Raw genomic sequence first — 14,916 nt, 5'->3', positions numbered from 1 at the left:
TGTAGGACGTCACGAGCGGTCTCACGGGACAGTCACGCTCTTTCCGCACCACCATGCGGGCCATCGACACTTAGGACAGAGTGGGGCCTGGGAAGAAGTCAGGAAGCAGCTCACGGGGAGCTGAGAAGGCCGGTTTAGGGCCAGGGGTGGATGAGGGCAGGAGGGATGGGGCCTGCGGGACAGGGAAGGGGTGTCAAGGTCAGGCAGGGGCCGCAGAGACCGAGGGGTTCAGACTGGACCTCGGCGTGCGGCTGTGAACGTGGTGCGGGCGGGGGGGATGGTGAGGAGAAGGAGCCGAGGGACCCAGGGCCCCGGAGCAGCGGGTGAGCCCTGCCCGGAGCGGACGGCCCTGCTCTGTCGCCACTTGTTCTCTCTGTGCCCTTGGGCCAGTTACTGCTCTGCTGTGCCTCCGTTTCTCCTCCTCCATCTAGGACGTGGGTGGTTGCGGGGGGATCTGTTAGGCTTGTTTAAAGCAGACCCAGGAGGTATTTCAGTAAGTTCACAAACGTCACGGGGAGAAAGCAGTGGGTTTCCACCAGCAGGAGCAGGTCCCTGAAACAGGGAAGGAAGCCAAGTGCCGTCCTGAGCAGGAAGGTGGGCACGTGCTCCACCCTCCAGGGAACAAAGCCAGGTCAACGCTGGGCACAGCGCCCCCTGCTGGGGATCTCGGCGGCGGTGGGGGGGGGATACCACCTCCCAAGATGAGGCTGTGGGACACTGGCCCTCCACAGGGACCTGGAAACGCAGGCCTGGCCCATGTCCGGATGGCGATGATGAGGCTGGCGGGGGCGGACTCTGCAGGGGGATGGATCACGGATCAATTATGGGGGAGGCCCTTGACAGAGACGCGGTGTCGGGGTCTGCGAGAGAGAGACCCCAGGCAGCAGGCAGCCCAGCGACGGACCAGAGGCTAAGGAGGAAGGGCTTCTAGGTGGAGGTGACCACCGGCTCGATCAGAGGCCGCAGACAGGACTCTGAGAGTAAGTGTGCAGGGCACACGACCCGACTTGGGTTCTGGAATGTGGAAGTGCTTCCTGGTGTTCAAGAGCAGGATTTACGGTGTCGGGGCTCAAGAGGGTGAGGGAGGAGAGGACGGGCAGAGTAAGGACTCTCGGCCGCAGAGTGCGCCTGAGGGCAGGGAGAGACCCTGGCGAGCCCGCGTCCGGGGAGGCAGAGCACGACACGTCCGGCTTTAGGGGGTGATGGGGGGCGCGTCCACCCTACAGCCCCAGCGCTGAATGGGTTCTCACGCAGCAGCATCTCTGAGAATCTCCACTCTGAGCCTCCGCCAAAGGGGACCTAAGGTCTGTTGGTGACCTAAGGTCTGGAGTGGGTGCAGTCAGGTCACGGACCCTGAAAGGCTCACCAGGGCAGATTGGCCTGCGAGGCCTCAGGAACAGGGTTGGGATGAGGTGACGTGAATGGGGGACCCCCTTTTAGGCACAGAATTTTCAGGAGGTGGCAAAAAGCTCAACAATCAGGATAAATGACATCCTCGTGCGATAGTTTGAAAATAAAAATGAATGCAGAAAAATCCAGAATGAACTAAAATATCAAAACTTGAAATAAAGGTAAATATGTGGAACGAATTGTTTCCTGCCAAAATTCCTATCTTGAAGCCTTAAAACCCTCTCCCCAAGATCTCTTTCTCTCTGTCTCTGCCCTGCGAGGACACAGTCAGAAGGGGGCCGTTACCAGCAGGAAGAGGGCGTTCGCCAGCCCCGTATCCTGCAGGATCGCGACATTGGGCTTGCAGACTCCAGAGCCACGAGGCAGGCCACATCTGCTCTTTGAGCCCCTCCAACGGTGGTGGTCTCTTACCGCGGCCCTCGCGGACTAAGACAGTAAGTGCCCAACACCTCACAGCCTCAGGCAAGAGGAGAAGGTCCCTTCCTGTAGGTAAGATTTTATGTTACATTTTAATGCTTAACTTTTCCCATAACATCAAAGGTGCTCAAAAAGTATAAGTTTGCTTCCATTATAGCCAGGAAAATAAAATGATCATCAGTTCTGTTTTTGGTAATAATTAAGGTAATTCAAGATAATGTCTGGGCGTCTGGATGGCTCAGTCAGTTCAGCGTCTGCTTTCGGCTCAGATCATGATCCCAGGGTTCTGGGATCGAGCCCCGTTCAGGGCTCCCTGCTCAGCTTCTCCTCCCCCGCCTGCTGGTCTGCCTGCTTATGCTCTCTCCCTCTCAAATAAATAAAATATTTAAAAAAGTTATACATTTTCATACCTCTATCTTATAATTTTCCAATACTGTAATGTTCTGTCAATAAAAATCTAATTATTAAAAATACACAATCCCATGTATGTGGGGCTACACATTTCTTCTTTTGCCTCTGACACCAAGATGGCTTGGGAAGGCACTACTCAGAACCCAAGGTAAGAGTCTTCTAAGGTTTCATTTATTGCTCATATATTTTACTTTTTAATATTTTATATTATTTTACATATTATATTATATTATTATATACGATATATATTAATATGTTACTTTATATTTTATGTTATTTATATTTTATATTATTTTTTCTATTTTACTTTTTAAATTTTACTTTTCCTTATTACTAAAGTAACGCTTACCTATTAAAAAAATAATAATCTGGAAGCAAACACCCAAGGAGAAGAGCAAATGGAGTGAGTTGGGAGACTGTTAGCATCACCAGTCAGTCAGAGGGTTCACGCTCCAGCCTCTGCCCATGAATATTGAGGGAAAGGAGCAGAGGGAGCTCTGTTCAGCATGCTGCTGTTTCTCTGTCCCTCTCTGGCCCCATCCAGTCTGTGGGAGGGGGTTGTGGGGGAGGGAGAGAGCAGATGGGCTCAGCCCTGGTTTCTTGGGAGGACTCGGCCTGCCTCCAGCAAGCTGTGCTCTGCTAAGTTCTGTTCCTCTGAGTTGCACCCACCACCTCTGTCTCCACAGCAAACCTGTCCTGGAGCCATCAGGGAGCCCACTGTCCTAAAAGGGAGGGGGTTCTTGTTTACCGAACCACAAGCAACACAGCATATCTACACACACACACACACACACACACACACACACACACACACAGAAACAAAACACAACATAACAGAAAACCCCCTCAAAACTACAGTTACTCAATTTTGCCCCAACCACCTTCTCAACCAAATTTCTCAGTGGTCAGAGTGGTTTTTGGACCACATCAGTTTTAATCAAAAGACCAGGAGCCAACTCTAATGAGTCATCCTAAAATAAACAGCTCTAATCTTCTACCCTTTGTTGTATATTTATCTGGTATCAAGCAGCTGCCAGACGGGTTGTTTTTTCCTACCCCTGCTGACCAGAGAAAGGAATTCTGTGAACAGACCCTGAGAAGCCTCTGGAATCTCTTTTTCTCATTGGGTCTTGATCACTGAGGTTTAGGTTGTACGCACAGTACAGTTTCTGAGTCAGCACATGGCCGTTTGGGCCCCAGGGAGGGTCTATGGGTGGAGCTGAGGCTCCATGTGCTGTTGGGGGGCCGATATGTCTGTACCTGGGCGTGCTCCTGGCTAGGCACGGCGCTCAGACCCGTCGCTGCCATGTATGTGCTGCCAATGGTCTTGATCTTTTCAACTCCACTGAATTTCGGCTTGGACAGCAGCTGGAAAGCAGAGACATGCATTCAGTGACTTAACTGGGTGCACTTTCTAAAGACAGTCTCAAACTCTAGTTCACGATTTTAGAAATACAACTTATTTCAACCACTGCTTACTCACACTTTGACCTTGGGCTTGGATGAGAAAGAACACTTTATATGCTCCATAAAGACAGTGTCCTTGGATGGAAATGCAGTATAATGTTTTACTTCCAATTAACATGAATTAGCTTTTAAAATCTGCCAGTGAAGAAACTAGGATAAATTACAGAGCATGGCCTCAAATAAATTTCCCACGCTGGGTTTGAAAGGCTTAGCACAAACATGATTCAGTGGGGGAGGTCTTCTGTGCATGGGGAGGGTGATTTATGACCAATTATAATGCTGAGAACTGGCTTTTTCCTCTGAGCTCTAGATGTAAGGGGAAGAATGATCTAGAATGTCTCCTCTCATTAGCTCTGACCTGAATATTTCTTGTTCAAGTTTCTGATATCAGTTACCAGCTTCCTACTGGCCTCCTCCCCATCCAAGTACATTAGGACTTGTGGTGGGTTGGAGAATAGGTAAAAATAGGAGCAGAAGCTGTAGGAAAGAGAAGGGTAGAGAGGGGAAGGAAAGAAAACGCTGAAAGATGCTGTCTGCCTCTGCTCAGGAGGACAATGGGACCAACTGAGGGCTGGGAACATCTTGACCCTTTTTTGGCAGTCTGGCTTTTGGGCATACCAGTGGGAATCTCTACTTGCCATGACTTCACCATAAGTCTTGAGTCAACCTCATAGACACAATGGTGGGTACAGAAAAATGTACAGGTCACACAGGACATTTAGAAGGTTGGCCTGAAACCATCATATCACATCAGTAATTTCATCACTGTATTTCAAAGTTCCATAGATCCTGATGAACCTAAGTTCATGTACGTCAATTTTGCTATATTTAGCTTGATATCTGTAAGAATGATGTAGCAACATCCTTAAAACCACAAGTGTGTTTGTTCTTACCAGAAAACAAAACACATTATTCTCTATGTAGGCAGAATACTGGAAATTGAAAAATGACAACTATTTCAAATTCTGAAGCATATACTTTGTCCCTTCTAAGATATGTTATCCCTCATACAGACTGCTTTTTCAGTAACAAAGCATATCATCCCTGCACAATTCAAGTTGATATCTGACCTTGGAGTATGCTGAGATAGATATGCCAATAATCTACTATGATAAATACATTCATCATCTCTTTTTATATCAAGAGATAAGCAAGCATTTTCCTTGGAGCTCAAGCCTTTTGAGAGAATTCATGAGCACACTGGAAAGACATTTTATTGATACTAATTTTGGTACTTGTACCTGGGGATCATCCTATCTCACAAAAAAACTGTATCTCTCTCTCCAAAATTAGTCAAGGACCGTAAGAGAGCAAAAGTCTTTCATTCTTAGCCAGCCACCAAAAATTACACCCAAAGACATATTTCAAGATATGCCACAAGACTGGACTAACTTCCCCCGCAGTGGTCACAAGAATGCTACAGTGTGGGGCGGGGGCTACCCCACCGGGCAAGGGTAATTCTCAAGTACATACATCATCAAAGTCAGCGATGATCTCATTCAGGAGCCGAAGGCATTCCAAGCCCTCCTTGTTCACATCTGATTCCGTGTAGAATTCTTTGAAATCCGGAATAGAGGCAAACATGACGCAGACACAGTCATAGGACTGGTGGTATAAGTCCTGCCCAGGAGAAAGGGAGGCGCTGAGCACTAGGAAACCTTTTCAACAAACACACTCTGCAGGCAAGGGTTTCTCTATGTTAGAACTGGTGAAGAAATCGCCCAGTATCCCACTCCACCTCCCCCACACCAGCCCCGAGCACATTCCAGACCGTGGCTGTTGGTGCCTGGTGAAGGGTTCTAAGGAGCAGGAGGCGGGGTCCGAGTCCTCTGTTCCCACTGCTCTATCAGCTCATCGGAGGAGTCCTTCCGGTAGAATCCCTTCTGCCACCCCGACCTCGGACCATGGCAAGACATCACAGACTTCTGACTTAGTCAAAGAGGTATCCTTTAAGCAACCGAAGGCAAACAAAACCATCTCCCAAACCAGTCTATTGGCCTACAGTGACTTGTGATGCCTAAAATGACACCCTTTGCATTGAGGTCTTTAAGCATTTTATTCTTTACTGTCCCCTGAAAGGAGCAGATGGAACCCATCAAGGTAATTCTCAATGACACCAGAAAGATCCAGTGAAACTCCCCAGGTTCCTTACTCACACAGAATCAAACACCAACACTATTACTCAACATAGCCCTTTGTTTTTAAGTAGAAAGAGATTCATGTTTCTTTATCCATACACATGAATAAAATTACAATGTCTTGTCAATATAATTTTAAGGTGTTTCCATAATGTTTTCAACATACAGCCTTCAAGTTCAGTGACATGTTCAGAAAGGGAGGGTTGTTTTGTAGGCACAGAGGCTGATCCTCGGTGAGGAGCTGTCCTCCCACTGGCGCTCGCTCATCAGGGCCCACAGGTGACATGACACTGGCAGGAAGGCCAGGTGCCATGGCGGGCGCAATGCAGCATGGGAAATACCCCTCCACCAGGGACCATGAGGAATGTTCTGTTAAACAAGATGACTGACCTCAAAGTGGAGAAAGAATGCAGGTGGCCAGGACTTCCTGTGTGCCTGTCAGGGGGAGGGAACGGACTCCGCATGGCTGTTTTGACGAGCTCTGCTCTCTGGGGCACCCAGGGAGACCGCAACTTCAACAGCCCTTGTAAAGGGCTCTCAGAAGAGCCTCTCAGAAGAACCGTTCTTCTCCCACTGAGGTCTCTTAACAAACACATCAGGACAATGGCGACCCACGAAGGTCACCACAACGACTTCCTGAAAAAGCTGAAAAAAAATCCGTTGGCTTCCTGTTCTCAGGGCCAACCGCCCTGCAATGCCTTCTGCTCCTGCCTCATAATCTTCACAAAATACATGGACAATGGAATCAAGGTTTTTCTCTTCTACTCGGCTCTCAACATGGTTGTGTTGGCTCATTGTGCGGACGGTACTTTGTCGGCGGAGCTCTTTGTGAGCATCCGTGCGCTGGGAAGGCAACGCGGGGCCCGTGCGACAGGCGAGCTTAGATTCTAGTGAGTCTGATGAAGCCGGGGAGTCAGCGTACTGGGGAGCGAGAACCCGCTAGAAGCCTGTTCTAGTTAAAAATGCCAGTTTTATCAAAGAAATACACATTTCACTGACCTCCCTACTCCTCAGGAAAAGGAGTACATCTGCAAGACAAAGGGTGTTTTCTGTCCCTGCGTGTCCCCACTGTCTGCTGACGCTGGCCAGAGCGACAGTCTGGGGAGCGAGGATGACAGAGGAGGAAGGCCGGAAATGGTCAGCACTGACCCCAGCGCCTGCTGCTAGAACACTCCACAGGCTTCATTACCTTGCCCCTGGCCACCGTCCTACGAGGCTGTGCTATTATTCTCAATGTACAGAAGGGGAGACTGAGGTCGAGGGCGGTTACATTACTTTCCCAAGGTCACAGTTACCAAGTCTGATGCACACTTGACCCTCACAGACGCTACACTTTACACGTGAACCCGCATGTCCCGATGACCACGGATCGTGCGGCTGATTCAGGGGCAGTGCGGGCCTCCCACCACGTGTGCATCATGTGACCTTTTCTCCTTCCCCCGCGGTCTTGAAGGGCAGGCAGAAATGGGAGACAAGGAAACACAGCACTGAACGCGGCAGCATGGGTGAGGGTGCATATCAGACTCCGCACTGGTTTGGAGTCTGATAAAACACGTTTTATCTGTTGGAGGGAGTCTCGCATGCTATCTCATTCCGCTGTCCTCAAATAGGAATGCATGGGAGAGTCACCAACGGGTTTCTGCCCCTGACCAATGGTGTGTTTGTTTTGGGAAAGGTCCATAGGTTTTTCTGCTGTGCAGCCTTGATTATGAACTACAGACTGAATGAGGAAATGGAAGGTCAGGGGAGTGGGGTGACCCAGCAAGGCTCCCGCTGGCCTTGGGGCCAGGACTACTCTCTAGAGCCCTGTTCTGGCACTCTGCAGGTGGTGAGTACTGCTGGGGGCTTGGGCTGCAAACCTCTCAGCCACTCTCTCTACAGAGCAGGCACTGGGAACCTCTGGGGAAACACCAAGGGTGGGCATGGGTCTCTGGCCCCATGGTCCCCAATTCGAGGCTCAAGGACTCTTCTTGAGAGCCAGGGATGCATCACCAATGGAAAGCTGCATAAATTCTCTGGAGCCAGTGACTTGTGTGGAGCTTAGAACCATACCCTAAACTCATGAGAGGTCCCCTCAGGTATCTGGGTTGGGCTCGGGGCCAGAGAGGACCACGAGCTGATTGGTTGATGGCCTGTGCTTGTCTCATATTTCCAGAGGATCTGGGCATGGAGGCAGGGCAAGTGGGCAGCCTTTGAGGAGATTCTGGAATTCAGGATCTAGAATGGGTGACTCTGGTTGGGCACATGGCTGCCAAGAGGCATCACTGAGCTTTGGAGTTAGAAATGAACCTGGGCGTCATTTCAACCCTCGCTCACATAGAACCACTCTGCCCAACAAGCTCAAGTAATTAAGACGTAAGAATGAACAACTGCGTCTCTGTGCCCACTGCCCCTTGCAGTTTGCTGAGTGACACCTGTTCTTCTCCTACCCAAGCCAACCCTGGACGAAGACTTGGGACAATGCTGTGACTCTTCCTGTCACTCTTGGGTGATTCAAGTCCCCCTGTCAATAATCAAAGTGCCCAGCCCAAGGAGAGGTCAAAACTCGGAACCTGCACGTGAGGCTCTCCTTTAGCAGCACAAGCCTGCTGCAGCGGGGGGAGCCTGGGGAGCAAGGGCCCCAACTGGCCTCTACACTCTCTCTTACATGTGTCGACTTCGACCCTCCCCAGCGTGCTTAGTCAGGCTTTGCAGATCTCCAGGGCGCAGGCCGGGGAGGGAAGGAAGCGTCTGGCGGAGCGGGAAAGCAGTCCCTTGGCTCCATCCTGCTCCGGGGCTCTCGCGCCTGCCCACGTTGCCACGGGTCACTTAGGGACTCCCCATCGCTTCCTCCATCACTGAGCATCCCGCCCGAGCTTCCCTTGCCATGGACGATACACTCCCTCCTGCTTGGGATCACTCTCTGCACCAGGCTCTCCTGCTCTCACAGCTTCTCTGCTGGGGCCTGTTCCCCCTCCAGGTGGCTCTGTAGAACAGCATCCCAGAGAACCCTATGCCAACTGTCTTTCTCTTGCTCTGTCCCCGAGCAACGTTCAGCCTCCTTTGCCCTCCCAAGCCCCGACAGTTGTGTCCCCACCTGCAGCCCCAGCTCTCTCGGCCCAGACACTTTGATCAGCCCCTGCCCTCTGCATTTCCCACTTGTCTGGGACCTGCCTGTCACCTGTGTCCCCCAGAGGTAGGTGTTTTCCCAGGATGCCACTCAGTGGTCCCAGCATAGGGTACACATGGCAGGTCCTGGCGCACGCACAAGGCTGGAGGTGAATGAAGATCCCCGGAGGCCTGACCTCTCACTACATCCTGTCCAGCAGGATGTCTAGCCTCCTGCCCGTTCGGATGCTTCCTGCGAGGGAAGGGCTGAGAATCATGCAACCAGTGTTCAGGACGAGCAAAGGGTAAATGAGCAAAGGGTTCGGTGCCCTCTCTGGAACATGGGAGCTCCTGCTGCGGGTCACAGACAGAAACTCACGCTAGCACCTGGCCTGTGTGTGTGCGCGCGCGTGCGTGCGTGTGTGTGTGTGCACGCGTGCCCACTCTCTCACATCCTCCCCCCGGGGCCGGCTGTACGCTGGGCTTCACACCACGTGTTCGGACCCACAGATGAGCAACACAAGCCCTGCCCTAAGGGGCTCAGGGTCTAGCTGGAGAGCGCGCCCGCAGAAAGAACATGAGAGCAAAGCCTGACTGGGGCTGCATCCAGGCGTGGACATGTCTGCTTGGAAGCCTAGAAAATGTTCAGAACTGACACCAGCACTCAGTTTCTGAACTCCCACATCAGTGCTCTCTCCCCCTGATTCATTCCATGGCCAGGAGGACCTCCTATCCCCTACCTACCCCTGCTCCCAGTTGACCTATGTGCTAACCATGTAGCAGCTGGGTCTCCAACTGTCACCTAATGCCCTAATTTATTCTGAGGTGTCAAGTACTTAGCACAAAGACCCCTCTAGCAAGCGCGGCGTCATTCTAGCCTAACTTTACAAAGAACATGGTTAGGGGGTCTGGCTGGACGACGGGGTGGCGGCGTGGGCCCATGGCTGGGAAGGACAGTGCTGTCTGCGCACCTGGTGAGTCCCCGCAGGGACATCTGGGTCCTGTTCTGATCGGGCCTCCGCTCTCCCGCAATGAGGCTGCCTGGTTCAGAATCACAAGGCTCCTTACCACCTGCAGACTTGGCAAAGGGTCCACTCAGTGACAAAACGTAGTCTTTTCAATGAGCGGTGAAAGCTAGCTTTGATGTCCGCTCAAGAGGCCTTTCGCAACGTTCCTGCGACACAAGGGCAGTTTAAGGGCTCGGGCCGGCACACAGGGCTCTCTCCCTGAGCCTGGATGGTCTATTGCCCGGACCTGGCCAAGACCCTGGCAGCCGAGGGACAGGGAGGCGTGCAGAAGCACTAAGCAAAACAAATACCCCGCGGGAAGGAAGAGGTGCCTGTAGACACAAGCCGTCCTCTGCCCACACGCAGGGAGCACAGGCGGAGGGAACAGGTTTTCGTCAAAATCAAAACTTTAGGGGATCGTTATTGCGATTAAACCATTCTCGACTTCTGAAGGGAAATTCATTTCCTCTGAACATCCATGTGGTGGGCTGGAGAATCAGAAAGAGCTGGAAGGCTCCTTGCTAACATCGGTCCTGGCCAAGGTCATATGTCATGTTCCCAATTAATGTTCCAGAAAACCAAGCCTTGGTAATTAATGCTTATGGTGAACTGAAAGGCATGCACCTGTCTCCCTTCCTACCACCCCTGCCTCCACAGCTGTGAAAGTAAAGCCCTGGGTCTCTGCATCCAGCAGGCGCGGGAGCTCAGCCCACCCCCCAGAGGAGGAGCTGCGGGAATCAGAATGGAGGACAAAGAGGTTACATCGGGGTTTGCTCTCCATCCTCCTTGGGCCATGTAATGGCTGGGGAAGAAGACTTCCTTAAAACGATTAATAAATTCCAGTGGGCAGTGATTTTTAAATTTTGCATAAATCTGGGGTATTTACTTACAAGATAACTAAAATTGAGTGTGGACTGCATGCCAGGCACCACTCCAAGAGCTCTGCAGGAATTACTGCTTTAAAAATCAGTCCTGGACTCGGAGAGGAAGGAGGCCTGGGTCCCACAGCTCGGAAGTGCCAGGGCAGGGACCAGACCTGTGCTCTCAGCCATGAAGCGGGGCCCAGCCCGAGGAGGAAAGCCGGCACGGGTGCAGGCGGGCCAGGCCTCTCTTCCCTTCGAGCAGCCTTGCTCCTGGGTGCAGGCCCCTCCCACGGTCCCTGTTGGTGGCTCTCTGCCATGCCTGGTCTAGAATCCACTGGAAAAGATCCCTCTCCAGGGACCGCACCATTCCACAACAGCCGGACCTCCCCCTCAGAAAGCCTTAGGGAGAGCGAGCGCTCACGCTGGGGGCATCTACTCGGCCCTGACACCTGATGGCCTTGACGGGATCCGCGCCATCAGACCGCACACAGGCCATCATCGCATGGCTGCCAAAGGCCCAGCAACAGCAGCCTGGCAGCCTGGGGTTCCGAGGCCAGGATTCCCCATCAGTGGGGTGGGGAATGGTTTCTTTTGTTCAGGGACAGTCAGGTGAGGACAAAAGGTCTGATGGGGACAGGAGAAGGCGGGCGGCCAACCTGTCAGGAAGTCAGAAGGACGAGGCAGGAGTTTGCTCTGGTTTATGCCCTTAAATGAGTCTCCTTAGAGTAACCTCGTCAGGAGTTCTGGGGGAAAAAACCTGAAAAACATGATCCCCCCCCACTGAGACTCCCAGTGGGGTGCTCAGGACTGTTAGAAGGTGGGAGGGGTAGCGATTTTCTCTCCTGTTCCCCTGCACATGGAGCTCTGTTTTGCATTCAGGATGTTCCCCAGGAGGCTCCTCACCTGGAGAATCTCCTGCACCGAGCGTTTGGTCTTCGGCAGCCGCAGAGCACAAGCCGCCCTGGCCACTGCGCTGCCTTTGAGCACACGGGGCGGACCGTCCTGCCCTGTGAGGCCCGACAGGGGTCCCTGGAAGTTTTTAATCCTCTCGACTTAACAGCGGCAGCTTGGGTAGCTCCCCCCGCACCCCCCCCCCCCCCCATCATTTAACCTAACGGACAAAACCTGGAGGTGCGGTACGGGAAGTCACATCTGAGGACAATCGTGTGTCCTTTGCCCCCCGACAGAGCCCCTTGCCACCCACGGCCGTGCAGCATGTCGCCAGCGGGTCAGGGACCGTCTTGCTGGCCCGAAGCTCCCAGCGTAAGATTCTGCGTGTGTCGCTCTACTGTCCTGAGCAAACTGGGCCGCCACGGCAAACACAGCGATGACGTGCGGGGATCGCGGCACCCGGAGCGAAAACCAAAGACCCCTGCTGTGGGTCTGTGGCTCCGGGGCCTGGAGCAGCCCATGGCAGTGAGTCTGGAAGGTTCTGAAACGGAGCGAGTGCCTCCTTCCCAACAGAGCTGCAGGCGGCCTGGGTCCAGGCTCTGGCTCCTGTTGGTGAGGACCAGCTGTCCTCGGGAGCCACCGGTGAGCTGGGGATTCCCTGGGGTCCAAGACAGGTTCCAAGTACACACAGGAGTGAAGGGGCCATGCATGAAGCCCCCCAAGGAATCCACTTTCCTTATCTGACAAATACGGAAACACGGCATAGGGCTGATGTCGTGACATGATTCCCACTTCGTCCCTGAAGAGTTCCCGAAATGCCCACGTGGAGAGGTAGCCTCCTGAGCCAGAATATTCTCCCTCCCTCCCTCCCCACCTCCATCCCCCCAGCCAGTTTCTAGAACTTTCTTTTCAGTTTCAGAAGCTGCTGCCTCATAGTGGTGGCCTTTCCGGACTCACACATTCATGCCAGTCTGCTTGCACACAGGAGGACGCTGTCGCCTCCAGGTGATGGGGCGGCCTCTGTCTCATCCATCTGTGTCTGGGCCCAGCACCAGCCTGGCCACAGGGCAGGGGCGACATTCAGCACACATTGGATTTATGAGCTGAACTGAGAGCTAGGCAGACAGACAAACATGCTCTTTGTTGCTACTGAAAGCAGGTGGCTCCTTCTAACAGAAGCAGGGATGTCGTTATCTGCCAGCAGCCGGCCGACAGGTGCCGGCCGAGCGACCACCTGCGAGAGCAGCGGGAGAAATGGACGAGTGAGTGGTCCGCAGCCACAGAAACCTGCGGTGGGACCCTGACGGGCTCGCCACGGCTGGCAGGCTTCCAGGAGAACGACAGTGATGACCTTCAGCTCCTACTCACCGCCCGATGCTTTCTACCCAACGTCAACTTCACACACGCTCCGGGGAACTACTGCTTCGAGCCTTCTCACTTGACACTGCTTTGCACCCCAGCATCCTGGAGATGTGGCTTCTCCATGGGCAAGTTCCCGCATCTGTGGGCTCCCAGACCCCTCGCCTGCTCCTGATCCCAACCGAGAACCTCCCCCAAACACGGACCGCACCTCACCTCTGAACCCCCCACAGCGCCAAACGCAGGCCTTCGCATACAGTGGTGCTCAAATATGAGTTTGCCCCCATCCGCCCGCTGACTCTTGTAAGTCAGGAACGTGAAAGAGATGTCATGACATCTGATTTCATCAGCCATTTTGACGTGACCATGACATCCTGGCCTTTCCAATTCTTTCCAATTTCCAAATTCTTTCCAATTTAAGGAACCCTTCCCTCAGACACTCCCAGAGATCGGCACTTCTACCCATTCGAGGGAGCAGACCCAAGTCTTGGACCTGCCCTTGTGCGGAGAGGGCCTCAATTCTGTGTCCTGTCTTTGAAATTCTAAGGCTCTCAAGAGGCCCTCGGGGAAGCTACGAGCTGTGGGATGCCTGCTGGAATTGTGCCGGTTAGGGAGGCGGCCCTCACACCACGGAGAGGCCACCTTTGTGACTTGCTGGGAACCCCAGAGCCTCCCGCCGCACCCTGAGAAAAACCAGGAATAAAGAGTCCACGTTCGGAGGTGAGTCTAACTCCCGGGTCCCTGCTGCCATCCCTATAAACCCGTCAACCTCGCCTCACAACGGACCCGTTGAGGCCACTAGCGGACATGTGCAGCACGCAGGTGTCCCAAGGGCCGCCGGCCTCCAGGTCCGGCCAGCAGCGGCTGGCCCTGGCCCAGCGCACCGCCCCGGGGCGCCCACCTCGTTCTTCAGGCTCCGGGCCAGGAAATGCTCCGCCACGTGCGCGGGCAGCACGTTCTCCAGCAGCACGCGGTTCAGGTTCTCCATGGTTTCTATCTCCTCCCGCTCTTTTTTGAACTTGTTCTTCCACAAGAAGTCTAACCTACAGTAATATTCACTCTGTTACAAGAGGACACAGAGGTAAAGAAACGATAGGGCATCTTGTCCTGCCAGAGAGTGGAGGTTTTCAAGAGAAAACAAAAAGAATGAAACAAAACTGAAAAAAGAACCTCCCCCCCCCCCCCCCCGAACGGAACGGTCTCCCTCCCTACGAAGCCCACGGCTGCCCCCGAGTCTGTCCCCGCCAACCCTTCACCTGCACTGGCACAAAAGCAAGTTTGGGAAAGAACCAGCCTTGGGGACAGGATGGGACGGGGTGGGGGGTGGGGTGAGCAGTGATGGCAGTGACTGGAGGCTTCTTGCAAAGTTACGATAATGAAAAGATGGCTTGCTTTATCTTTGGAGAAGAGGCATAATGGGGTATAAACAAGGGAAATGCATTAGCGGAGAAAGCGCCCTGTGGCATAATTTGCAGTTAAAAAACAAGGGTGCTCATTTGTGGCAGTTTGCCTTGACTCCTTGCAAATCAGTTCTCCGCACCACAAAATTCTGAGACTAAGTATTCACTGAAAATTTCGTCTTTCTTCATTTAGAATGGCATTGTGCTGAGGGAATGACATTGTGTTTACCCAGAAGTTCGTTTGGGGATCATTTAATTAAGATGATGCCTGCTAGTAAAAATGTACGTGTTCATGCTTTATCATGTAGTGAAATTTAATGTGTGTGTGTGTGTGTGTGTGTGTGTGTGTGTGTGTGTGTGTGTTTAACTGTTATTATTAACGTAGAGATAGAGAAGTCTGCTTCCTAGGAAAGGGTTTCTTTGATTTTGGCATTGTGTTACATCGCTATGATAGAAATGATTTTAT

At 52.7% G+C, this 14,916-nt stretch overlaps 1 protein-coding gene across 3 annotated transcripts in view; it reads right to left on the bottom strand.

Annotated features, from left to right (window-relative positions):
- The window catches only part of ADCY2 (adenylate cyclase 2), a 409,143-nt gene that overhangs the window by 19,495 nt on the left and 374,732 nt on the right, over positions 1-14,916 (bottom strand). For 2 of the 3 annotated variants that reach the window (XM_059173611.1, XM_059173610.1), the window contains exons 20-22: positions 13,952-14,110; positions 5,179-5,325; positions 3,499-3,606 (exon numbers count right to left, since the gene is read on the bottom strand). In XM_059173611.1, coding sequence (XP_059029594.1) covers positions 3,499-3,606; positions 5,179-5,325; positions 13,952-14,110 — 414 coding nt within the window. Of the gene's footprint in view, positions 1-3,498; positions 3,607-5,178; positions 5,326-13,951; positions 14,111-14,916 lie in introns of those variants that run through there. The other variant, XR_009353703.1, reaches the window with a different exon arrangement.

This window comes from Mustela lutreola, chromosome 5 (assembly GCF_030435805.1).
Source record: "Mustela lutreola isolate mMusLut2 chromosome 5, mMusLut2.pri, whole genome shotgun sequence".
NCBI classification, from domain to species: domain Eukaryota; kingdom Metazoa; phylum Chordata; class Mammalia; order Carnivora; family Mustelidae; genus Mustela; species Mustela lutreola.
The sequence above is the reverse complement of the archived record's forward strand: the minus strand, read 5'-3'. Positions and strand labels throughout refer to the sequence as shown.